Consider the following 26,572-nt stretch of genomic DNA (forward strand, 5'->3'; position numbering starts at 1 on the left):
ATAAACCAACTGATACATATTCACACTATTCACCTTTTCCATTGGTTTCTATGTCCTAAAATATCTACATGAAACAAACTTTGATTGTCTTTACAAAGCATCTACTCTCATGGTCATAGAATTACTGTATAGAACACAGCAATGGGCCCTTTATTCCATCATGTCCACTCTGATCCTTTTGCTCTTTCACACTAATCCTATTTGCCCACTAAGACATAGCTCTATCACCCACAACTGTGTACAAATCCACACAGAGCCACAATCGTATCCAATAGTGCTTGATGTGAAATAAAAGAACTGCACTAGCAATGAACAAGAGTGCACCTCAGATTTAAGGCATATCATTAGACAAAAAACTTAGTAGTTGGTTTACATGTAGTTGGGGTATGCCTAACTTATTTGATATTGATTCTGTGTGACAGAAGCAGCAAGTAAATGATATATTTCCCACAGTGTATGTCCCTTAGCTTGTTATGAACAAAATCATACAAAAGAGAGTTTTTCTGTTAAATAGAGGGTAAACTTGATAGACTTGCTACAACTTTAGACTTGCTCCTGCTGTGCTAAAGATGGAGCACAAACACGAAAGGCTCCAATAGTCATTATTTCATTTGTAACATTGTCTTGAAGCAAAACATAAGAAAGTACATCTTGCAAAGTCTAGCTTATGATACTAAGCTTTGCCCCCGGGAACAAGGTCTGTGAATGTGATAGAAGAGATCAGGAAATCCAACTGAGCTTCTTGAGGACAATGTAAAGTTATCCCTCAGGATGGTGACACAAGTTGACAGCTGAAAGTAGGACACACTGGCATTCACAGAATTGAAACAAATGCATTTAAAGTATTTTTACTTTCTATTAATCTAATCCTTTTGCATTTCAAAAGGAAATATTTGGAGAAGTATTCAGTCACCTTCATATGGGTGCTTATGGAAAGCACTCAAATAGCTGACTTTAGTGCTTAATTAATACTGGAATTAATTAATTGTGCTTAATTTAGTACTGGAATTGCCTTGTTTTGCTCTTCTTAAACAAACGTCTAACCTTTATTATCCATTGCTTAAGAGAACATAATCAGAATTTGCTAAGTGATCACTGGATGTAATTATTTTTATTGTATGTTCCAGTTGTTTGGTACATGTGCCCCTTGCTTTCGAAGAGAAGCTATTGCAAACAAACTCTAAAGCTTTATTAAAATAACCAGTACAAATATCTTTACAAATTAAGACTGATCTCTTCCAAGCACAAGGCTAAACTTGTCCTTTAATTGCTAGAATGTCTGGACAACAATTTCAAGTCATTCCACATGATGGTGAGTTTTAGGTGGGCTTAATGTGTGGCACCTTTACATTCTATTTCTACTATATACCTGTGTTGATGAGAATTTTCAATAGCTTTAGATTAACATAAAGACACAGTTTAATTGATGTACCATGAATATAATTTAATGCAATTTTCTGAGCTCTGTGGCAAACCATCACTTTTGTGCTAAGCTGGACTCACTTGATTGGCTCTTGATCCTCTTTGTCATCTTTGCTCTGAGCAATTTTGATTCCACTTTTCTTTGCTCGTGGACAGCCTGAAAGACTACAGAAATATATGCATCATAGATTACTCAATTCATATTGCAATTGTTCTTCATGGCTCTCAGTATATACCTGAGAAATGAAAACATTACTTATAAATCTATAATCACTTGTCTTACTTTGGGTAATCTGGACAACTTCTTCTCTTTTTTCACTCCTTTTTTTGGGATTAACATCGTACTAATGTGACATTCCACAAACAATTATCATCCTCTCGTTCAGTGCCCAAATGCCCACTTCTCAAATATGAATTTTGACAGAGAGTGTCAGCAGAGTATCTTACTTTCAACTAGTGTCTATACATGATTTTCTATCACCAGAGAGCAGTGGCAAGTTGAAGCCTCCAAACTGTCTGAAATAAACAAACTTAGAATAAACCAAGAGACATAATTTTACAGAATAGTGCTTTTCTTTCATTGCCTTACTTATCACAGTTTCATGTTGTACGTGACAAATGAAAAAAATGAATTTTGCTCTTTTGGATAATTACCTTGAAATAAAAAATTATTATGCCATCTAGCATGTGATGAGTCCCAGTTGTAAAATGTTATTCATACACCAGCAGGTGATGCTCAAGTAAAAGAAATCTGGAAACTGCACACTGCTATTCTCAATTCCCTTATAAGCACATCAAAACAGGCAATGTGGCAGAGATTCTGGGTATGCACATTTTACAGGAACTCCTGGTTATGAGCCTCAAGTATTCTTGGCTTTTTTTTTAAAACCAAACTATGCATGGACACTCTGAACAAAAGTATTCTATTTTTCTGTGAGATTGGAAGTAAATTGCTGTTTGGCATAACCGATAAATACCAAACATTTAATTGATTAAATACAAAGGTCCAGCTTCTCGTTTTTACCATCAAATATTTATCTTCCTTCTCTCCCACTGACAGAGAGAATTGTTCCAAATGAAATGGGAGGCTAACAGCAAACTCCCAGATGTCTACTGTGTCAATTGTGATTTGTCTGGGAAATGATGCAGAAGAGCAGACTGGATAATTTCATCCTCTGATCCTCCGGAGTAAATGATTATTTTTTGTGCAGTCCCTCCCCAGCATTATAAATGTGGTATGAACTCAACAATGGTTGTAAAGCACTTCATGAGCATTTACAGCTCAGTATTTTGCAACACCTGCCTGCTGCATTAACATTAAGATTCATCTGTTCAGCATCAATTGGCAGCAATTTCTATCAGCCCAGGACAGTACTAGCTGATAAATATTCATAGCACCTTGAAATTCAGTGCAGCCAATGGTCTGTTCCCTCCCCTGACCCCAGTAAGATCCAGCTGTTATTTCTAATAGAGTAAGATAAGGGACATCCAGCTGTTATTTCTAATAGAGTAAGTGAAATACCTGTTAAAGACAGGATGTAATTTGAAAAGCAAAGGCGTAAGATTAAACAGTTAAATGATCCTATTGGCAAAGGTGTGAATAAGAGGATAGCAACCAGGGCCATTCACTCCCTCACCAACCCTCACCCATCAATGATAATGAGCACATTGAAGACAAACATGCATACACTTGTATGTAAAAGGTGTCTATTTAAAATACCTCTCCGAATCAATCAAATGCAAATCATTATACCTAGCCCTACCTGATGGTTGAACTCTGTGGAGATCAGAAGATCACAAAAAAATTGTGGCAAGGTAGTTCAGAACTGATTTTCAGAAAGAATACAATGTTCCATTTATTACAATGTATTATGGTATTGTCAACCCTGGATGAATACCAAAACATTGAGTTTGTTTTAATATATACATATTCTGTCAATACATACAGCAAATCTTTCAAACACAGGGTTTGAAGTGATTTGGTATGTCAGCAAATACACTCAAAAACTTTTATAGATGTACCATGGCGAGCATTCTGACAGGCTGCATCACTGTCTGGTATGGGGGTGGGGGAGGGCTACTGTACAAGACTGAAAGAAGCTGCAGAGGGTTGTAAATTTAATTGGCTCCATCTTGGGTACTAGTCTACAAGTACCCAGGACATCTTCAGGGAGCGGTGTCTCAGAAAGGCAGCATCCATTATTAAGGGCCTCCAGCACCCAGGGCATGCCCTTGTTTCACTGTTACCATCAGGTATGAGGTACAGAAGCCTGAAGGCACACACTCAGCAATTCAAGAACAGCTTCTTCCCCTCTGCCATTCGATTCCTAAATGGACATTGAACCCATGAACATTACCTCAATTTTTAAATATATATTATTTCTGTTTTTTGCACGATTTTTAATCTATTCAATATACATATACTGTATTTTATTTATTTATTTATTATTATTATTTTATTTTTCTTCTATATTATGTATGCATTGAACTGCTGCTGCTAAGTTAACAAATTTCACGACACATGTCGGTGATAATAAACCTGGTTCTGATTCTGAACTGATTCAAATTCTAGGAGTTCAATATTTTCATAAAATACTAAAGTTGCAAGCAATGGATTACTTTAGTTTTAGTTCTTGTTAATATTTCTAATTTCCCCATCTTAAGCTGCTGACTTGCAATTGAGGTTGCAAAGGGAGCTGGAAAAGGCATGTAATAGGGGCAATGACACAATTGTAATGGGGAATTTCAATATGCAAGAGAATTGGGAAAACCAGGTTGGTGTCAGATCGCAAGAGAGGGAATTTGTTTAATGCCTGTGATATGGCTTTTTACGGCAGCTTGTGCTTGAGCGTACTCGAGGTTGGGTGTTGTTACACAATCCCTCTTATATTGGGTGTTGTGTAATAACCCAGATCTTAGCAGGGAGCTTAACATAAAGGAACCCTTAGGAGGCAGTGATCATAATATGATTGAATTCATACTGCAGTTTGAGAGAGAGAAGCATAAGTCACATGTATCAGTATTGCAATGGAATAAAGGGAATGACAGAGGCATGAGAAAGGAGCTTGCCCAGATGGACTGGAGGAGGATACTGGCAGGGATGATGGTAAAGCAGAGATGGCTGAAGTTTCTGGGAATAGTTCACAAGGCACAGGGTAGTGCGGACTATTATCTAAATGGGGAGAAGGTTCAAACATCAGAGGTGCAGAAGGATTTAGGATTCCTCATGCAAGACTCCCAGAGGTTAATTTACAGGTTGAGTCTGTGGTTATGTAGGCATATGCAATGTTGGCACTTATTTCAAGGGAAACAGAATATAAAAGCACGGAGATAATGCTGAACCTTTATAAAACACTAGTCAGGCCACACTTAAGAGTATTTTCAACAGTTTTGGGCCTCATATCTTAGAAAGGATGTGCTATTATTGGAGAGAGTCGAGATGAAGTTCATGAAGATGATTCTGGGAACAAAGGGGCTAACCTATGAGGAGTATGTGGCAGCTTTGGGCTTGTACTCACTAGAATTTAGAGGAGTGCGGGGGATCTCATTGAAACCTACCAAATGTTGAAAGGATTAGATTGGGTGGATGTGAAGAGGATATTTCCTGTGATAGGGGCATCAAGAACTAGAGGGCACAACCTCAAAATTGAGGGGTTACCCTTCAGAACAGAGGTAAGGAGGAATTTTTTTTTAGCCAGAGTGTAGTAAATCTGTGAAATCAGCCATTTCTTTTTTTTGCTCTGGAGGCGGAGCAAAGTTAAGATGGTGTTAAATGGCAACTCCTTTGCCTGCATCTTCAGAAACAGCTCTATTTCCATCTTTAATATCTTTATTTTTCCCTTTCAGGGATCTCTTGAAGACCCTGACCTGAAGTTACATGCTGACTTTGATTCTTTGTAGGAATGGGGCCCGTTCTCAGGGTTTCAGTACTGGCCATAGTTCAGCATGCCAAGGGTTTGGCTTGAGAGTCCGGCTCGGATTTGGAAGCCTAAGATCTTGGGGCTCTGGAGATGGGCAGATCGAGGGTCAGTGTCACGGTAGGAGACCCATGTGTCATCAGGGGAGTCAGAAAATCTACTGTTGTGTGCCTAAAGACCTGGGATCTTTGAGATCTTTGGGAACAGAGCTCGGAAAAAGCGATGTAACAGACTTTTAGCATTGTAAATCAGTGTGTTGTTTGTTATGTACCCCCGCTTGGTGGGAAAAACGGAGACACCTACTTCTCCCTTATTAGGGAGAGAGAGAGTTTGGTATGTTGAATGCCGGGTGAAATGTGAAGTCTTCGGGACAATTACAAGTCTGTGTCTTTGTTATTGCTTTGCTCACGCTTGAATGCTTGATAGTGGGTGCTGATGTTTTTTTTTTGCTAGTGGGGGGAGGGGGAACTGTTGCTCGCTGCCGCTCAGAGTGGGAGGGAGGGGAGCTGGGGGGGTACTTTGGGGTTCTTACGTTTGACTGTTGTTCATTCTTTAACGCACTTCTCTGTTTTTGTGGATGTTTGCGAAGAAAAAGCATTTCAGGATGTATATTGTATACGTTTCTCTGACATTAAATTGGACCTTTGAACCTTTGAAATGCTCTGCCATAGACTGCGGTGGAGGCCAAATCCATGTGTATATTTAAGGCGGAAGTTGATTTTTTTCCTGGTCGGTCAGGGCGAGAAGGCAAGTGTATGGGGTGGAGTGGGATCTGGAATCAGCCATGATGGGATGCAGAGCAGACTCAATGGGCTGAATAGCCTAATTCTTCTCCAATGTCTTATGGTCTTATGGTCAATGAAACTTGTCAAGGAGAGAGTACAGGTTGAAAGTCAATTCTCAGCCTTTGCAAAGTTAACTGAGGGTGTAAACAAAGATGGATGACTAGACGTGTTTTCCACTTGCTCATTAACATGACTTCCATGTTCTGTGATTGCAGGAATGGGATGAGGCGTCATAAACACAAAATAATCTGCAGATGCTGGGGTCAAAGTAACACTCACAACACACTGGAGGAACTCAGCAGATCGGGCAGCATCCGTGGAAAAGATCGGTCGACGTTTCGGGCTGGATCCCTTCGTCAGGACTGTAAAGGGAAGGGGCAGAGGCCCTATAAAGGAGGTGGGGGGAGGGTGGGAAGGTGGGAAGGAGAAGGCTGGTAGGTTCCAGGTGAAAAACCAGTAAGGGGAAAGAAAAAGGGGTGGGGGAAGGGAGGCAGGGAGGTGATAGGCAGGAAAGGTGAAGAAAGAATAGGGGAAAACACAATGGGTAGTAGAAGGAGGCGGAACCATGAGGGAGGTGATAGGCAGCTGGGGGAGGGGGCAGAGTGACATAGGGATAGGGGAAGGGAGGGGGAGGGAATTACCGGAAGTCATATACCGTCTAGGTAGTCTCCAGCCCCTTGGTATGAACATAGAATTCTCCAACTTCTGGTAATTCCCTCCCCCTCCCTTCCCCTATCCCTATGTCAGTCTGCCCCTCCCCCAGCTGTCTATCACCTCCCTCATGGTTCCGCCTCCATCTACTACCCATTGTGTTTTCCCCTTTTCCTTCTTCACCTTTCCTGCCTATCACCTCCCTGCTTCCCCTCCCCCACCCCTTTATCTTTCCCCTTACTGGTTTTTCACCTGGAACCTACCAGCCTTCTCCTTCCCACCCTCTCCCCACCTTCTTTATAGGGCCTCTGCCCCTTCCGCCTACAGTCCTGACGAAGGGTTCCGGCCGGAAACGTCGACCGATCTTTTCCACGGATGCTGCCCGACCTGCTGAGTTCCTCCAGCGTGTAGTGAGTGAGGCGTCACTTTTCCATGCAATGAAACTTCAAATGAAATTGGTTGGAAAAAATGTTTTTGATCACAATCAAACCGGTGGAAGAACTTTGCAGATTGAGTGACATCTGTGGAAGGAAATGAATGATTGATATTTCAGATTTAGATCATGCACTGAGACCGAGTACAGTCGGCATAACAGGGAAAGGGAGAAAGGGGGAGAGGTGAAGAGAGGGACGATGAGCATGGGGAGAAAGACTGGAGATGATAAACACAAGCAGTCATGAAACAGGGGAAAATACGCATCTTTTCATCTTGGATAGATAATTGGAACTCTAGTATGTGCCACTGCAATACTAATCCCAGGTAGGTGTTTCAAGTTTCCCATTTAATTTAAACCATAAATGCACAGCTTGCTTTGAACATTGTTAAAAGTAAGTTTCAAAGTTCAAAGTTCAAAGTAAATTTATTATCAAAGCATATATATGTCAGCAAAAACAATCCTGAAATTTGCTTTCTTGTGGGAATACTCAATAAACCCAATAACTATAATAAAATCAATGAATGATCACACCCAACAGGACAGATAGACAGTGTGCAAAAGACAACAAACTGTGTAAACAGAAACAAAAAAAAAAGAAATGATAATAATAATAAATAAATGAGCAATAAATATTGAGAACTTGAGACGAAGAGTACTTGAAAGTGAGTCCATAGGTTGGGGGAAGAGTTCAGTGATGGGGCAAGTGAAGTTGAGTAAAGTTATCCCCGTAGTTCAAAAACCTGATGACTGAGAGGTAATGACCGATCCTGAACCTGGTGGTGTGAGTCTAAGGCTCCGGTACTTTCTTCCTGATGGCAACAGAGAGAAGAGAGCACAAGTTCGGTGGTGGTGATCCCTGATAATGGATGCTGATTTCCTTCAACAATGACCATGTAGATGTGCTCAATGGTGGGAAGGGCTTTACCCATGATGGATTGAGCTATATTCACTACTTTTTGTAGGATTTTCTGTTCCAGGGCATTGGTGCTTCCATACAGGGCTGTGATGTAGTCAGACAATATACTTGCCACCACCCATCTATAGATGTTTGTCAACATTTTAGATGTCATGCTGAATCTTCTCAAACTTCTAAGGAAATAGAGGAACTGCTGTGCTTTCTTTGTAATTGTTCTTTGTGTTGTACCCAGGTCTGGTCCTCTGAAATAATAACACCAAGGAGTTTAAATTTGCTGACCCGCTCCACCTCTGTTCCCCAATGATAACTGGCTTTTGGATCTCTGGTTTCCTCCTCTTGAAGTCAATAATCAGCTCCTTGTTCTTGCTGATGTTGAGTGAAAGGTTGTCGTGCCACCACTTAGTCAGATTCGCAATCTCCCTCTTAATGCTGATTTTGATTTGGCCAATGACAGTGGTGCTGCCAGCAAACTTAAATATGGCACTGGAGCTGTCCTTAGGTACACAGTCAGAAGTAAAGAGAGCAGAGCACAGGGCTTAGAACATAGACTTGTACTGCTCCTGTGCTGAAGAAGATTGTGGAGGAAATCTTGTTGCCAATCCAAACTGACTCGGTTCTGCAAGTGAGGAAATTGAAGATCCAATTGCACAAGAAGGTATTGAGGCCAAGGTCTTGAAGGTTATTGATTATCTACACATCTTTGTTGTCCAGATGATGCAGAGCTGAGTGAAGAGTCAATGAAATGGTACTTTCTGTGGATCTGCTGTGCCAGTCTGCACATTGGAGTGGATCCAAGTCACTCCTCAGACAGGAGTTGATATGTTTCCTCACCTACCTCTTAAAACACTTCATCACTGTGAATGTAAGTGCTACTGGATGATAGTCCTTGAAGAAGGTGGGTACCTCAGATTGCTATTCACTGGATCTTGGTGAATAAACAGATAGATAGATAAATAGATACTTTATTGATTCCAAAGGAAATTAGAGCGTCACAGTAGCATTACAAGTGCACAGATATACAAATATATAAATATTAGAAGAGATATACAAATATACAGGGGCAGAAGTGGATGCGACTGCTATTACTAGAGAGAAGGTGCTTGGTCTGAAGGTAGATAGATCACCTGCACCAGATGTACTACACCCCGGGGTTCTGAAAGAGGTAGCTGAAGAGATTGTGGAGGCATTAGTAATGATCTTTCAGGAATCTATGGATTCTGGCATGGAAAATTTCAAATGTCTCTCCACTCCTCAAGAAGGAAGGGAGGCAGAAGAAAGGAAATTGTAGACCAGATAGTCTGAGTTCAGAGGTTGGGAAGATGTTGAAGTCAATTATTAAGGATAAAGTTTCAGGTTACTTGGAGGTCTTTGGGTGTATTTAAGGCGGATTCTTGATCAATCTGGGCGTAAAAGGTTGTGGGGAGAAAGCAGAAGAATGGGGTTGAGAGGCAAATGATTTAGCCATGATCAAAAGGCATAGAAGCCTCAATGGGCCAAATAGCCTACTTCTGCATCAATATCTTATGGTGTTATGGCTAGTGTGTTTGGACCTCTGGTGCTACAGGTTATATGTTGATGGTAGTTGTGCAGGGGTTTCTTTAAACAAGCTTAGTTGAAGTCCTTGACTATGAGTCGAAATGCATTGGGGTGGACGCATTTACATAATTGTTACATTATTACCTAATGCATATATTTCAGTAATATAGTATAATATTAGTTCATAGATATTTCAAAATTTAAATCTGCCTGTAGCAATTATGGCAAATGGTAGCATGATGTACTAATATTCCAAAGTCACAAAAGCATGGAAAAGGTAAAAGATTTAACAGAACAGCCAATAAATTTCAGTCAAGTTGAAATTACATATTTCAGTTCATGAAAAGATGTTTTGCTTCAAGAAACCTCTTAAGGATCTGCAAGGATACATTCATATACATGTAACAGAGTGACTTGAGTCTATGATTGTTCAGATTTGACCCAAAATGATGGAAAAAGAAACAAAAATTATAAAACAGTTATACCCTAATACATGATTTGAGGCTGGTATAGTGGTTAAACTAGTGATAAATATGATGTAGAATGTTTGAGCAGAGAAGAGAAAACCATTGTTAAACCTTATGTGGTCAATGACACTACAAGGAAGAGGAGCAATATTTCTGCTCCCATACTAAATAGAAGTCAGAAGCTTTGTAGAGAAGAACAGTGGTGAGTGAGTTCCATTGAACAAGAGAGGCAATAGATAAACTCAAAGAATGCTACGTAGGAGTAACTCAATGGCAGCATATTAAAAGTAATAAAATAGCCACTGATATATATATCTATTGGGTTTACAATGTTTATATATTGAGAGATAATTCAAGATTTTTTAAAAATTAAGACTTCCTCACTCAGAAGGGATACATTGAGAGCTAAAAGTTATTTTCACTGAAGAAAATAAAATGAAGAGAAGACAATGCAAAACTTTAAGATGTTGGCAGGTAGAATTAATTTTAATATAAATAGGAACTTATGAGATGCTAGGTAACATTTAAGAGGCATTTGGATAGGTACATGTAGGAAAATGACTTAGACAACAATGAAACTAACATTGGCAACCGCGATGGGACCATCCGCGATGAAGCTGTGGTTGACATGGACCAGTTGGGCTGAAGGCCGTGTCCCGTGCTGTTTTATTCAATGACTCTATGACCCTAAATAGGTTGTTTGAACTGAGCAAAGAATTTAAGATCAATAAGCTTCAGGGGAGTCCAGATCTGAGATGGCATGGGAGCTGAAAATTTGCAGTCACCTTATATGCTCTTAATGATGCTGATAGTTTATGTTGTTTAAGTTATTAAATCAGGAGATGTACACATTTTAAATCCATGGTTTATATCACATTGCTAATTGCCCTCAAGGATGGCAAAGAATTATCTTCTTAAACAGCTTCAGGTCCTCTCATGAAGACACTTGCAAAGTTCCAGAATTTTGACCTAAAAAAATGAAAACTACAGAACTGTGTCTGAAATTGGGGTTGAAGTCTCCATCTGTCATAGACGTAACTTTTACCATATCTACATCTGACATTTGGTGATAGGGTCATCTGGAAAAAACTGCTTAACTGGTTTACTGAACAGCTGTGAGGTCCATTTCTGAGATCTCCCCACAGATTTAAACTCTGCTATTCATTTAACTGGTGAAATGACCCCAAGACCATCAAGATACAGCCTTCCATTATCCCACAGTTAAATGTAGTGACATCACCTTTGCTCATAGCACAGGAGATAAATGCAAAATACAAAATGGGAAACATTGTTCTGATCCTAAAACATCTGGCAGCATCAACTGTAGAGTATTCTGGTCAATAAGTTCCAGCACAAGGCATGGAATGTACTCTTTTAAGAGACAAAACTTTCTGTCAGAGGATAGAAAATTGGTGGGTTAAGTAGGCAGAATTACATCAATATTTGCAAAGTTAGAACAGAAATTAGTCAAATGATGAATGGCTATTGTCAAACACTTAATTTTTCTCATAATTGAGCTTCTCTTGTTCTACCAAAGTTCTCTTCCATAATTGGGATTTTTTGTGTTGATTTCCTCAATGCTTAATTGCTAGATATGGAAAGTGTAAACTGGAACATATTACTCTGCGATACCACACGTACATATATGTTGGCAGAGGCTCACATGGAATATGAAAGAATATAGTAAAGTTTATCCTACATATACTTAGAGAATGTATTCATGCTGCTGCAGACCCTCAAGATATCAATGGGAAGCCTATTCTGTGCTTCTGATCCAAAACGCTGCATTTGCTCCATAGTTACTGGCAGAGTAGCTATCAATCCTTTATAGTTTTCAAGACAACTTATATGCAATGTAACATTTTCTTCTGTGACGTCTGTAAACTCTCCTAAACTTAATTAGTTTTGAAGGTTTTGTCACTTTTATCAGTAAAGTTTGATGACAGAGATGAAGATTAACTGGTGATACAGAAGAATCCACCTCAGCATGTAATCATCCTTTCAGATAGCCCACTGCATTTGTTCTCTGTGAATTCTGAAATCTTTCTCAAAGATACTGTTGCAGCTCATATCAATGAACGTGACTTTAGAAGCCAGTGGTCTACAAGATTTAAATGCCCTAGAGCACTATTGTCAAAGTCACTGACATTTTATCTCCCCAAACTGATAAAAGTCACTGCTTGTGCTAATGGCCAATTAATTGCATTGTGTCTTAAGTTTATGAAGCTTAAATCTATGGAAATGTTCATTTTAACTGATTTTGAAATTGTTAGTTTGGACCTATGACTTATTATGCACTCTTCACTATTTTTTCCTTTTCAGTCTTTGGAGGAGAGCATGATAATCTTCTGTTCCAGAGCCTTGTTTTTATTTGTCTTTGTTTAAATTTATGTACCTTCTGTAAGCACACTCTCATGATACATGGCAGTACATATTCCTGCAACGTGTGAAGTGGATGGATTTTGAGTTCTGAATTAAGTAACATTTCCAGATAGGGGGAATAAAGAATACTTGATAATAGAGATGATTTACTCAATGAATATACTAAGTTACAAAGAAGAATTGTAATAGCAAAAAATAGAATTACGAAGTCAAAGATGTCAGCTGAACTTTTGCCTCCCAGGTCAGTTAAGAGTTTTGGCAAAATGAACTGGAAGGATATTTCATGTGACAGTATCAGATTCCCATTTTGATTCAAAGGAGGGTCAGTGGCTTAGAGTTATCTTGTTCATATCTGGTTCACCAATTAATATTATTCCCTCCACTGGCAGTTCTTTTCTCTGTAACTCCAAGGGTTAAGCTACTCTTTTACATCCTTTGACCTTCTGTTGAGCTTTTTAAAGCTTAGAACAGGTACTTGTGACAATGTCATTTCTTTCCTCCTAAGTTATTGACTTCAAGGTTAGTACAACGTGTTAGGCGGAAAACTTCTTCCTTAAGCTACTCCTTTTGAATAGGTGAATGCACAACGTCATGCTTCTTTAATTCAACTGGAAGTCAATTTATGTTATGGAGTTGAAAAGAATTTTAAAAAAATACTATATGTCAGTAATTGTATTATTATTGTCACCTTTACCAAGATGCAGTGAAAAGTTTTTGTTTGCATTCTGTCCAGACAGTTCATTCTATGCAGAAGTGTACTGAGGTGGTGAAAAAAAGGAAGTTCAGAATACAGACTATAGTGTTACAGAGAAAGTGCTGTAGAGGTATACAAATAAAGTGCGAGAATATGAATAGGTGTATGGTGAGATTAAGAGTTCACCTTTAGTGTATAACAGGTCCATTCAAGAGTCGGACAACAAATTAGTAGCTGTCCTTGAGCCCGATGATACATGTTCTGACTGTTTTTGTAACTTCTGCCTGACTAGGGATGGGGGAGGGAATGGAAGAAGAGAGAATGACTATGATGGAAGGCGCTCTTCATTATATTGGCTGATTTCCCATGATAGCGGGAATTGTAGATGCAATCAATAGAGGGGAGGTTGGTTTGTGTGATTGACTGGGATGTATTCAGGACTCTCTGCAATTTCTTAAATCTTCCCCCATATCAAGATGTGATGCATTTGGAGAGAATACTTTCGGTTTTTATTTTCACTATTTTTCCACATATGTAATCGGCATACAATCACCTATTCAAAAGGAGTAGTTTGCAACTACAAGCAAATGGCAGGCAAAGTTTTTGCAATCAGGACACCGGGGCAAAATGGACAAAACCAAGTGTTGAAACCAAGATATATAAACTCAGATTATTAATGGCTTGGACATTGTCTTTTTCTGCCTATGAAGTTTTGGAAGGTAATTGTCACAAATCTGAAGATTTTGATACAAATGTTAATTGTTTGTGAATCTGTTCAGAAATTCACAAATACTTCCTAAATCTATAACAGCTTCCAGAATAGATAAGTATTATTTTAAATAATGGTAGGCATAATATAACATATATTGTTGCACTTCAAGTGGTACAGCTTTGACAAAACTTTTGCTATTATATTAATCATACCCCAGTCTGGGTATCCTGTACAGACAATTCTCTTTTTTAGTTGCTTCAATATTTGATGTCCTATTTACATTTGACTTCCAGTGTGGGTGTATCACAGAACCTTTCACGTCCAACCATTATGGATATGCACATTTTCAACTATTGTAGGTTGGCAGAACCAGGGCATTCTGTGGTGCTTATATTATTAATTCAAAAAACAAAGTGCTTCAGAAATTGGAAGTGGTTTAGTTTTGAAGTGTCACTATAAACAAGATGCATTTTTGGTGTCAGTAGTTAAGTAGAGCAATGCTGTCTCCACTGACATGGGGCAGAAAATATGTTTGTGTTTAGATTTGGCATTCAGTTACTTAGCAACAAACAGGTTTCTTTTGCAATTTGACATTCATATTTGATATAAAGAAATAATGGTGTAAAGTCCTGAGCATATTTTTAGCTTATGGAGAAAGTACAAAAGAACATTCTACATGACAGGTTTGGATGACTATTCATGATCTCAGACTACAGTGCAATTGTGTTGCTCCTTCAGTGGTTAATCATAAAATTATATAGATAGGAGGCAGCCATTCAGGCACATTCTCTGAAACCTCTGTACAATTCACCCAACTCCCTGCTCTTTCCCCATTGTCTTGTAATATTTACCCTTTGAAACAGAGATTACATTTTTCAATTATTGAATCTGTTTCCTCCATCCTTTCAGGCAATGCTTTCCAGATTCTCAAATTGCTGAGTTAAATCAATCAATCTGATGTGCATATGCTGAAAAATAAAACTAATTATGAAATTCAAATTGGAGCAAAGAAGAATGAAAAGCAGGCAATTTACAAAGCTCGATTTTTTTGTGCAATGGACATAATGAACACACTTATTAGCAGAAAATGAAAGTGACTGCAGCATTGATTTTTGTCTGTTCTCACTGAATGGAGGCAGGTTAGGCAAGTTGCCCTCTTGAATAAAAAAATGAATGATTGTCGGAAACTTGTGTAAGGCAGACATACTTATGGAACAACAGTTGATTAAAAGTACACACCACAAAATCAACAATTGGGATAATACACAAGATGATAAAATTCAAGGACCTATTTTGGAGGAATTCCATGACAATTATTAATTTTTAAAATGTATATGGCAGTTTTGAAAGATAGACCAAAAAGTGTGCCAGTTTTTATACTGAATGTTACTGATGAATCTTGTTTTAAATAAAGTAACTTATGGATTGTTAGTATGATTAGCTTGCTCAGATCCTGTTGTGAGTCTCAAAGATTGGCGGCAGCCCAGCTCCAAAGAAACCCATGTGACTATAGTGCAGCTCAAAAGGGTAACTTACAACAGGAATCTGTTCTGATCCATGATGGAAATCTGTGCCCGGAGCCACAAGACATCAATTCAGATGTAAATTATCTGCAGTTCCATCTTCAAGCACAATCAGTTTCCAGGAAAATCCTGGAGGATGCTTGAGTCCAATAATCTTTAGATGCAGTAAAACAACTGATTTTTGGAATACTATTTGGAAGTATGGAAGAGGAAACTGTCTTCCTCTAAAATTCACTCAGTGGCCAAATTATTAGGTACAGGAGGTTCTTGATAAAACAGCTACTGAGTGTATTTCTGTATGTTTGTGGTCTTCTGCTGCTGTAGATCATCCACTTCAAGGTTCACTATGTTGTGCATTCAGAGATGTTCTTCTGCACACCACTGTTGTAACGGTTATTTGAGATACTGTCATCTTCCTGTCAGCTTGAACCAGTCTGGCCATTTTCCTCTGACCTCTCTCATCAATGAGGTCTTCTCTCCCACAAAACTGCTACTCACTGGATGTAATTGTTTTTTTGCATCATGCTTTGTAAACTCTAGAGATTGTTGTGCAAGAAAATCCCAGGATATCAGCAGTTTCTGAGATATTCAAACTACTCCGTCTACCATTCCACGGTCAGACTCACTTAGACCATAAGACATAGGAACAGAAGTAGGCCATTTAACCCATCAAGTCTGCTCCACCATTCAATCATGGCAGATCCTTTTTTCCCCTCCTTAGTTCCACTCCCTGGTCTTTTCCCCGTAACCTTTGATGCCTTGGCCAATCAAGAACCTGTCAATCTTCACTTAAGTACACCCAAACAACGTGGCCTCCACAGCTGTCTGTGGTAACAAATTCCACAAATTCACCTCCCTCTGGCTAAAGAAATTTCTCTGCATCTTTGTTTTAAATGGATGCCCCTCTATCCTGAGGCTGTATCCTCTCGTCCTAGTCTCCCCCGCCAGAGGAAACACCTTATCCACAACTTGTCTGTTTGGGCCTTTCAACATTCAAAATGTTTCAATGTGACTCCCCACTCATCCTTCTAAATTCCAACAAGTACAGACCCAGATCGATCAAACGTTCCTCGTATGATAACCCTTTCATTCCTGCAATCATCCTTGCAAACCTCCTCTGCATCCTTTCCAATGCCAGCACATCATAAGGAACCCAAAACTGTTTACAGTACTCAAGGTGAAGTCTCACTGATGCCTTATAAAAGTCTCAGCATCATATCCCTGCTCTTGTATTCTAGATCTCTTGAAATGAATGCTAACATTGCATTTGTCATCTTCAACAATGACTCAACCTGTAAGTTAAACTTTAGGGTGTTCTGCACAAGGACTCCCAAGTCCTTTTGCATCTCAGATTTTTGGATTTCCTCTCCATTTAGAAAATAGTCTGCACATTTATTTCTACTAGCAAAGTACTTTCCAACAGTGTATTTCATTTGCCACTTTCTTGCCCATTCTCATAATCTGTCAAAGTCCTTCAGCCTTCCTGTTTCCTCAACACTACCTGTCCCTCCACCAATCTTCATATCATCTACAAACTTGGCAACAAAGCCATCTATTCCATCATCTAAATCAGCATAAAAAGAAGCAGTCCCAACACTGACCCCTGTGGAACACTACTCGTCATTGGTAGTCAACCAGAAAAGGATCCTTTTATTCCCACTCGCTGCCTCCTACCAAACAGCCAATGCTCTATGTTAGTAACTTTCCTGTAATACCATGGCTTCTTAACTTGGTAAGCAGCCTCATGTGTGACACCTTGTCAAAGACCTTCTGAAAGTCCAAATATACAACATCCACTGCATCCCTTTTATCTATCCTACTTGTAATCTCCTCAAAGAATTCCAACAAGCTTGTTAGGCAAGATTTTCCCTTAAGGAAACCATGCTGACTTTGTCCTATCTTATCCTATGTCACCAAGTACTCCATAACATCATCCTTAACAATTGACTCCAATATCTTCCCAACCACTGAGGTCAGACTAACTGGTCTATAATTTCCTTTCTGCTACCTTCTCCTTTCTTAAAGAGTGGAGTGACATTTGCAATTTTCTTATCCTCCGGAACCATGCCAGAGGCCAATTATTTTAGAAAGATCATTACTAATGCCTCCACAATCTCTACTGCTACCTTTTTCACAACACTTGAGTGCAGTTCATCTGGTCTGGGTGACACGTACCTTTAAGACTTTCAGCTTTTTGAGCACATTCTCCCTTGTAATAGTAACTGCACTCACTTTTCTTCCCGAGCACCCTTCAACACAGGGACACTGCTAGTGTCTTCCACAGAAGACCGATGCAAAATACTCATTTAGTTCATCTGCTGTCTCATTGTCCCCCGTTATTATTTTTTCTGGCCTCATTTTCTAGTGGTCCTATATCCACTCTCATCACTTTTATTTTTTATACCCTTGAATAAGCTTTTTCTGTCCACTCTGATATTGTTTGCTTCCTTGCTTTCATATTTCATCTTTCCCCTCCTAATGATTCTTTTAGTTGCTTTCTGTAGGTTTTTAAAAGCTTCCCAATCCTCTATCTTCTTCCTGCTTTTTTGTATGCCCTCTCTTTTGCTTTTACATTAGTTTTGGTTTCTCTTATCAGCCATGGCTGTACTATTTTGCCATTCGAGTATTTCTTTGTTTTTGGAATACATCTATCCAGGACCTTCCTCATTTTGCCCAGAAACTCACAACATTGCTGCTCCGCTGTTATCCCCGCCAGCATCTCCTTCTAATTTACTTTGTCCAATTCCTCTCTCATACCACAGTAATTTCTTTTACTCCACTGAAATACTGCTACATTAGACCTTAGTTTCTCCCTATCAAAAACTCACTCTCCTGAGATCTGTTATCAACCTGATTTTCCCAATCTATCTGAATGTTAAAGTCTCCTGTAACTATCATAACATTTCCCTTTTGACACACCTTTTCTATTTCCTATTGTAATCAGTTGTCCACATCCAGCTACTGTTTGGAGGCCTGTATATATTGCCATCAGGGTCCTTTTACCCTTGTAGTTTCTTAACTCAACCCAGAAGTTTCAAAGCCACACCACTCCCTCTGCCTACCTTCCTATCCCTCTGATACAATGTGTAACCTTGGACATTCAGCTCCCAACTACAACCATTTCTCAGCCACGATTTAATAATGGCCACAATGTCATACCCGACAATCTGTAAAAGTGCAACAAGATCATCCACCTTATTTCCTATACTCTGTGCATTGAGATATAAGACTTTGAATACTGTATTTGCTACCTTTTTTGATTCTGCATCCCTAATGCACTGATACTCACCCTGCTGGCTGCAATTTTGTCCTATAATTTGCTTGTCCTTCATGACAATCTGACTGCACACTATCTTCTTTTTACCATCTGACCTATACTGAGTCCTTTCACCCTGCTTCCTATCTTTCTGCCAAATTAATTTAAACCTTCCCCAACAGTTTTAACAAATCTGCCCTCGAGAATATTGGTCCTGCTCAGGTTCAGGTGCAATCCGTCCCTTTTAAACAGGTTATACCTTCCTCAGAAGAGGTACTAATGATCTAAGAACCTGAAGCCCTACCCCCTGCACCAGCTTCTCAGCCCTGCAATTATGTGTCAAATCATCCTGTTTCTACCCTCACTGGTGCGTGGTACAGGCAGCAATCCAGAAATTACTACCCTGGAGGTCCTGCTTGTCAGCTTTCTGGTTAGCTCTCTAAATTCTCTCTTCAGGACCCCTTTGCTTTTCCTTCCTATGTCATTGGTACCAATATGTACCAAGACATCTGGCTGTTCTCCCTACCCCTCCAAAATGCTGTGGACGCGATCCGGGATGTTCCTGACCCTGTCTTAGATCACATTGCTTACTCATTCTGACGTTTGGCCTGAACACCGAGTTGCTGCCACTTTGGATATTTACATTAACGAGCAGGTTTACCTAATAAAGTGGCCAATGAGTGTATCTCCCAGTGGTTTATCCACTTATGCCAGTGATTTGCCACTTTATGAAGATTTTAGGCTTCAACCAGAGCTGGAATCACTTAACAAACTTCATAGCAATTGGCCACAAACCATGAGTTAGTAGGGTCCTTAGCCTACTGTTTGTGGATTATTTGGGGAAAACAGGAGCTGGCTTTCTCCTGATAAAGTAGCCGGCTGGCACTCTCTGCCCAAGTTCACACACATATAATGGAAATTCAGAAATATGAATGGTACTTACAGCAGTTACCTTAGAAAGAATTTGACCAGATAAAGACAGAGAAATGGAAGGTCAAGAACTCGGATCAAAAAAGAGAGAGAAAAGTTATATTATTTTGCAAAATTTATCTTTAGAATATGAAAGTCTGGCTTACCTCCTATGAGAAGCATAGTTTCCAGTGATATGCCCAGAACCATCACATCCAGGAGTTGGACATCTATCAATGAAAACATAAGAACAGCAAATTGTTCAAATGCACCTCGTATCTATAATAGCATTTACAAATGGAATTTACAGTCTAATACTAAAGTAGCAGGATCATTAAAAAATACAGTTCTGTAAAAGTATTAAATAATTTATCCAATGCCAATGTGTCTAAACTTCAGCTAGACAAATTGCACGGGGTATGTTGTGAATATTAGACTGCTTTTGGAACATTGGACATCATTTAGTAAATTGTTACAAAAACAAAACCATCATACTGATGTTTTCATTATTTACAGAGATTGAACTCCATGTAATTTTCCCAGCAATTACCAACAACGTTCATTGCTTAAATGAATTGAATGTACAGCTATAACATTTCTGTAAATAAGTTTTACAGGATTCTACAAGCTACCTGGCTTAGCATTTCATTGATCCAAAGCAACTTCGCACTATCCCTCTGTTCGGGTTTAGTCTTTTCTCTTTGCTACTCACACCATGACACTCACATTCAAGTCAGTTCAGTTGCAAGCTAATTATATTAATCACAACCATGAGGGTGACTAAAAGAGAAACTTTATGGAACTGAGTTATGTTAAAGTCATAACACTAAAAGAGAAATCTCATTCGTGATTGACATTGTTGTGGCACTGTGGAATTGCTCATGAACTAATTTGAATGCAAACTGCAACAAATTACCAATTTGATGGTAAAGCCAATGCTGATTAAAATACTCATACAGAGACAACTAAGCTAAATGTTCAATCAAATTGCTGAAAATTAGTTTGGAATAAGAAAGGGATTCCCTAATGGAGGTCATTGCCAGAAGAAGCAATGAGAAATGGATCTTAATAGAAAAGCAATACATAAATATATATATCGACTTGTGTGAGTTCAATTCTTTTAACTGCAGATTGCCAATTAACTCTTGTAGTTATTGGTTGAAGCAAATCCAACATTAATAGAATAAGATTTGTAATGACAATATGAAGACTTTATTCATGCACTAATGCCAATTAAGCCTTACTTTAATTCTTGGGAGCTGGTGGCCATCATACTTCGAATACTTTTGTCTGCCAAAGGACAGCCGGATAGACTGCAAGATACACAAGGCAGCAAAATCAATTCATGTCAAGTCAATCCAACATTTCATACACACATATGACACAACTTGACAAATGCAGAGAAGAAATGATTTCACTGCTGAATTGCTGACAGATTCATGCCAATAGCTAACCCTCTGAATATTTTAGCATTTAACTTAATCATGGCCTATATATATAATATAATATATATTATGTATTATATTATATATATATTATATATATACATACACACACACATATATATAAGGAATTTGATTCTTAAAGCATTACACTTGCTTCATTACTGTGGACTCAGTTTACAATAATTAACTTTGAAAATATATTTGTAGCCAACATTAAATTTCAGTAATATAGTAATATAATATAATTAAAGATAACTATTCTATATAATTAATCATTTACATTACATTTCCTGATATAAAAAGGGAAATGTTTAGTTTATTCATGAAGTATTGACAATAAAGCAAATTTATTTCTTCTTAAATAATATTCTTATTCTTCATAACATCAGCCCATGATCTTAATTATTATTGTAAAGAATTCTGTAACAAACATGCTGCAAACTGTCAAGAAAATTCAATTGTCAAAGGGTTAACATGCATTTTTTTTTGCAATTCACTTGACAGCATTGTTCAGGTAAGCTGAAAACAATAAATTGAAAAGACAGTATCCACCATGAAAAAGGAAGTCACACCTTCTATGTGAGGCGTAATTACCCGTGACATGACCACTCCCATCACACCCTGGTGTTGGACATCTGCCACCAAACAAGAAAACAGCCAAAAATAGTAATTAAGTTTTTAGAAAACTTTTTTTGATATTTCATTGTTTCCAGTTTAGCTTCACTGTCTGCAATGGTTTGCTAAGCATCCTAAGGAAAAACTGCAAGAATGAAGCAATTACCAAAATGATGCTTTACTTAATCTTAATATAGTGCAATTAAAGTAAGAAACTTTATCCACCAAGAAAATTTGGGAATTGAAGATTTTAAAAAATCATGCTGCATATTTTGTTGCATGCTACCAAAATACAAAGAAGAGTTTCCTTCAAAGGGATATTTAGCAAATAAAATCAAAAGGGAAGATGACACTATTCTGCTTGCTTACGTTATGAGATCTTTTTTGTTGATGTCCTTGCATTGTCCATATTTAGGTTTAGGACTTGGTATTGTGACCTCTCCAGGATACCTTCGCTCTTCCAGGCTTTCCTGAAATGGATCCATATCTTCTGGCTACAGAAAAGTGAAAATTATTATTGGCTTATGTTTGTGTATTTTGTATGAACATAACCATGAGCAACAACAGCTGCTGTTCTACCAACCCCTCTTACATTTACAATGGCTAGAAAATCAAAATTAAATATTTACCATCCACCATACTTCATTTTTCCTGTAATCCCTTCTCTTGTACACTAAGAACTCTTCAGAAAATTTTCAACATTAAGGGTCTAAATTTTGTAGACCAATTAATGATATATTGACTGCTATCAACATGTAAGCCAAGCAGCTAATTCAGAAATTATGTAAGAACGGCAACTTTCTAGTGCTTACTCACCATTTATGCAATTGACAGCCAGCTATTTATCATAATTTAGCCAGATAAATAGCATAAAATGTTATTTATTGATTGATTTATTTATCCTTGTTATTTAGAGTAATTTATGTATTTGCACTGCACTGCTGCCACAAAACAACAAATTTCATATCACTCACAAAATGCTGGAGGAACTCAGCAGGCCAAGCGGCATCTATGGGAAAGAGTAAATAGTCGGTGTTGGTGTTACAGGCCGAGACCCTTCATCAGTTCTGATGAAGAGTCTCAGCCTAAAATGCCGACTGTTCACTCTTTTCCATAGATGGTGCCTGGCCTGCTGATTTCCTCCAGCATTTTGTGTGCATTACTTTGATTTCCAGCGTTTGCAGATTTTCTCTTGCTTGAAATTTCATATAATCTAAGCCAGTGATATATATTAGATTCTTATTCTCAAATCTGTGGTTTATTTTAAACTTGAACCATTTCTCCATTTGCCTATTAGTGTTGCCTCAGAATGCTAAGCTTCATAAAGAGGCATGAGAGAGGGGCTGCCAAGGTTCATCAGAAGGGGATACTAGCAGGGATGATTGCAGAACAGCCATGGCTGGTCTTTCTGGGAGTAATTTGGATTTTGCAGGATAGATACATCCCAAATTTGAAGTACTATTCTAAAGGAAGGTTGACACAACCATGGCTGACAAGTGAAGTCAAAGATGGCATAAAAGCAAAAGAGAGGGCACATAATATAGCAAAAATTCGTGAGAATTTAGAGGACTGGGAAGCTTTTAAAAACCAGCAGAAGGAACCAAAAAGCCACAAGGAGAGAATTACGAAGTTAGGATAGCCAATAATATAAAAGAGGATACAAAAAGTTTTTACAGATATATAAAGATAAAAGAGAAGCAAAAGTGGATATTGGACTGCTGGAAAATAATGTTAGAGAGGTAGTAATGGGTACAAAGAAATGGTCGAAGAACATAATTAATTTTTCCGTCAGTCTTCACTGTGGAAGACACTAGCAGTATGCTGGAAATTTGATAGTGTCAAGGAGAAGAAGTGAGTGCAGTTGCTATTATGGAGGTGAAAGCACTTGGGAAGCTGAAAAGTCTGACTGTAGATAAGTCACCTGGACCAGATGACTAAACCCCAGGACTCTGAAAGAGGTAACTGAAGAGAATTTGAAGGCATTAGAAATGATCTTTCAAGAATCACTAGCCGCTAGAATGCTTCCAGAGAAATGAAAAATTGCAAATGTCACTCCACTCTTCAAAAAAGGAGGGAGGCAGAAGAAACAATATTATCGGCCTGTTACCCTGACTTCTGTAGTTGGGAGGATGTTCGAGTATATTATCAAGGATAAATTTTTGGGATACTTAGAGATACATTGTTTCCTTAAGGGGAAACCTTGTCTGATAAATCTGTTGGGACTCTTTGAGAAAATAACAGGCAGAGGAAGACAAAGGAAAATCAATCAATGTTGTTCACTTGGATTTTCAGAAGGCTTTTGACAAAGTACTGCAAATGAAGGTGCTTAACAAGACAAGAGTTCATGGTATTACAGCAAACCTACTAGCATGGATCGAAGATTAGCTGACTGGTGGGAGCCATAGTGTGGGAATAAAGGAAGCCTTTCCTGGTTGACTGCTGGTGAGTGGTGGTAATTCGCAGAGGTCAGTGTTGGGAGCAGTTCTTTTAACATTATATGTCAATAATTTGGGTGGCGGCATTGATGGCTTTGTGGCCAAGTATGTGGACAATGTAACGATAGGTAGAGGGGCTGGTAGTGTTGAGGAAGCAGGAAATTTGCAGAAGAACTTAAACAGATTAGGAGAATGGGCAAAGAAGTAGCAGATGGAATATAATGAATGGAAGTGAATTGTCATACAGTATGTTACAAGGAATAAAGACATAGACTGTGGAGAAAATTTTAAAAATCAGAAGCACAAACGGACAGCAGTCTTTGTGCAGGATTCTCTGAAGGTTAACTTGCAGGTTGAGTCAGTGGTAATGAAGGCAAGTGAAATGTTAGCATTCATTTTGAGAGGTTTAGAATATATAAGCAAGGACGTGATGCTGATGCTTTATAAGGCATTGGTCAGACCGCACTTGGATTATTGCGAGCAGTTTTGAACCCCTTATCTAAGAAAGGACCTGCTGGCATTTGGAGAAGGTCCAATGGAAGTTCAGGAGAATGATTCTGGGAATGAAAGGGTTAATATATGACATATGAGGAGTGTTTGATTGGTCTAGGCCTGTACTCACTGGAGCTGGAGTTGAGAGGGATCTCACTGAAACCTATTGAATACTGAAAAGCCCAGAGAACGTGGGTGTGGATCAGATGTTCCCTACAGTGGTAGGGGTGGGAGTTGGTCTATGACCAGAGGGCACAGCTTCAGAATAGAAGGACATCTATTTAGAACAGAGATGAGGAGGAGTTTCTTTAGCCAGTGGACAGTGAATATGTGGAATTCATTGCCATAGACAGCTGTGGAGGCCAAGTCATTGCATATATTTAAAGCCGATGTTGATAGGTTCTTAATTAGTCAGGGTGTCAAAGGTTATGGGGAGAAGGCAGGAGAAAGAGGTTGAGAGGGATAATAAATCAGCCATGATGGGATGGCAGAACAGATCTGATGGGTCGAATGGTCTAATTTTGCTCTTACGTCTTAAGGTGTTATTATAATTATTATTGGAAAGTCCGTTATCACCTCTGGTTTGGAAAAGGGAACAATTTAATGTACTGAATTTTGTTTCAACTGGTATTCAATGTTGCAGCAGCATCTTCATCTATGCCAATAGTATCAATAGCAGCTAGAAAGTCCAGTGAGAGACAGGAACTTTTCATCAGTAGTCTGAAGTAATTTAATGGGTTGATGCTGATGAGTAGGCTAGCTGTAGAAGACTCACGTTATAGAGAAATGTAATTCGATAACATCCCTGAGCCCATACAGTTGAATATACACTGATGAAGCCATCATGGAAACCCAAAACATGATATCTTAGAATTAGTTTAAAAAAATGGTGGTGTATTTCCTTGTATTCATTCCAGTCAGTTTCAAAGTAAACCATATGAATTCAATAAACAGTACACCATGTGATTGGATGGTTTGTGTTGTAGTAGGTGCGAAAAGAACATTAGCAAATATATTACAAATGCTTGAGTGAAGCTTCAAGCTGTAAACAATTTCTAATACAAAAATAAGTTTTTATAAAGCATAGCTTAAGTATATTCATATTCCTGATGATCACATTGACCACCAGCTTAGAAATCAAATTATTTAGGATTTTTAATTGGTTACTGGTAGAATCTGCAAATCTTACCAAAGCTCTGCAGTGGACGGATTTTGAGATTTCCGCTGCTGGCTGTGCCAAATTTTTCAACCTGAGTTTAATAGCTTGCATCAACCAAGACAATGATGTTTTGCCCTCACCTCTGTCCCTCTGCCCCTCAACACAGGAGCCCCTCAGGGCTGTGTCCTAAGCTCCCTCCTTTACTCTGTGTATACACATGACTGTGTCACCACCCACAGCTCCAATCTGCTAATTAAATTTGCTGACAATACTGCATTGATTGGCCTAATTTCAAATAATGAGACAACCTACAGAGAAGAAGTCATCACCCTGACACAGTGGTGTCAAAAGAACAACCTCCCCCTCAATGTTGCAAAAACAAAGGAGCTGGTTGTGGACTACAGGAGGAATGGAGACAGGCTAACCCTTATTGACATCAGTGGAGCTGGGGTTGAGAGGATGAACATTTTTAAGTTCCTTGGCATACACATCACCGAGGATCTCATGTGGTCTGAACATATTGGCTGTGTGGTGAAAAAACCAAAACAGCATCTCTTTCACCTCAGATGGTTGAAGAGGTTTAGTATGGGTCCCCAAATCCTAAAGACATTCTACAGGGGCACAATTGAGACCATCTAGACTGGTTGCATCACTTCCTGGTATGGGAACTGTAATTCCCTCAATCGCAGGACTCTGCAAAGTGTAGCACAGACAGCCCAGTGCATCAGTAGATGTGCACTTCCCACTATTCAGGACATTTACAAAGACAGGTGCGTAAAAAGGCCAAAAGATCATTGGGGACCCAAGTCACCCCAACCAC

The 26,572-nt window shown here is 38.8% G+C and overlaps 1 protein-coding gene across 1 annotated transcript in view; it reads right to left on the reverse strand.

The window, feature by feature from the left end:
- Nucleotides 1-26,572, reverse strand: part of LOC140209840 (myelin transcription factor 1-like protein) — a 354,336-nt gene that overhangs the window by 36,391 nt on the left and 291,373 nt on the right. The window contains exons 14-17 of the mRNA XM_072278399.1: nt 22,036-22,160; nt 20,851-20,919; nt 19,774-19,836; nt 1,504-1,587 (exon numbers count right to left, since the gene is read on the reverse strand). Coding sequence (XP_072134500.1) covers nt 1,504-1,587; nt 19,774-19,836; nt 20,851-20,919; nt 22,036-22,160 — 341 coding nt within the window. The remainder of the gene's footprint in view (nt 1-1,503; nt 1,588-19,773; nt 19,837-20,850; nt 20,920-22,035; nt 22,161-26,572) is intronic.

The sequence above is a fragment of the Mobula birostris genome, chromosome 2 (assembly GCF_030028105.1).
Source record: "Mobula birostris isolate sMobBir1 chromosome 2, sMobBir1.hap1, whole genome shotgun sequence".
NCBI lineage: Eukaryota > Metazoa > Chordata > Chondrichthyes > Myliobatiformes > Myliobatidae > Mobula > Mobula birostris.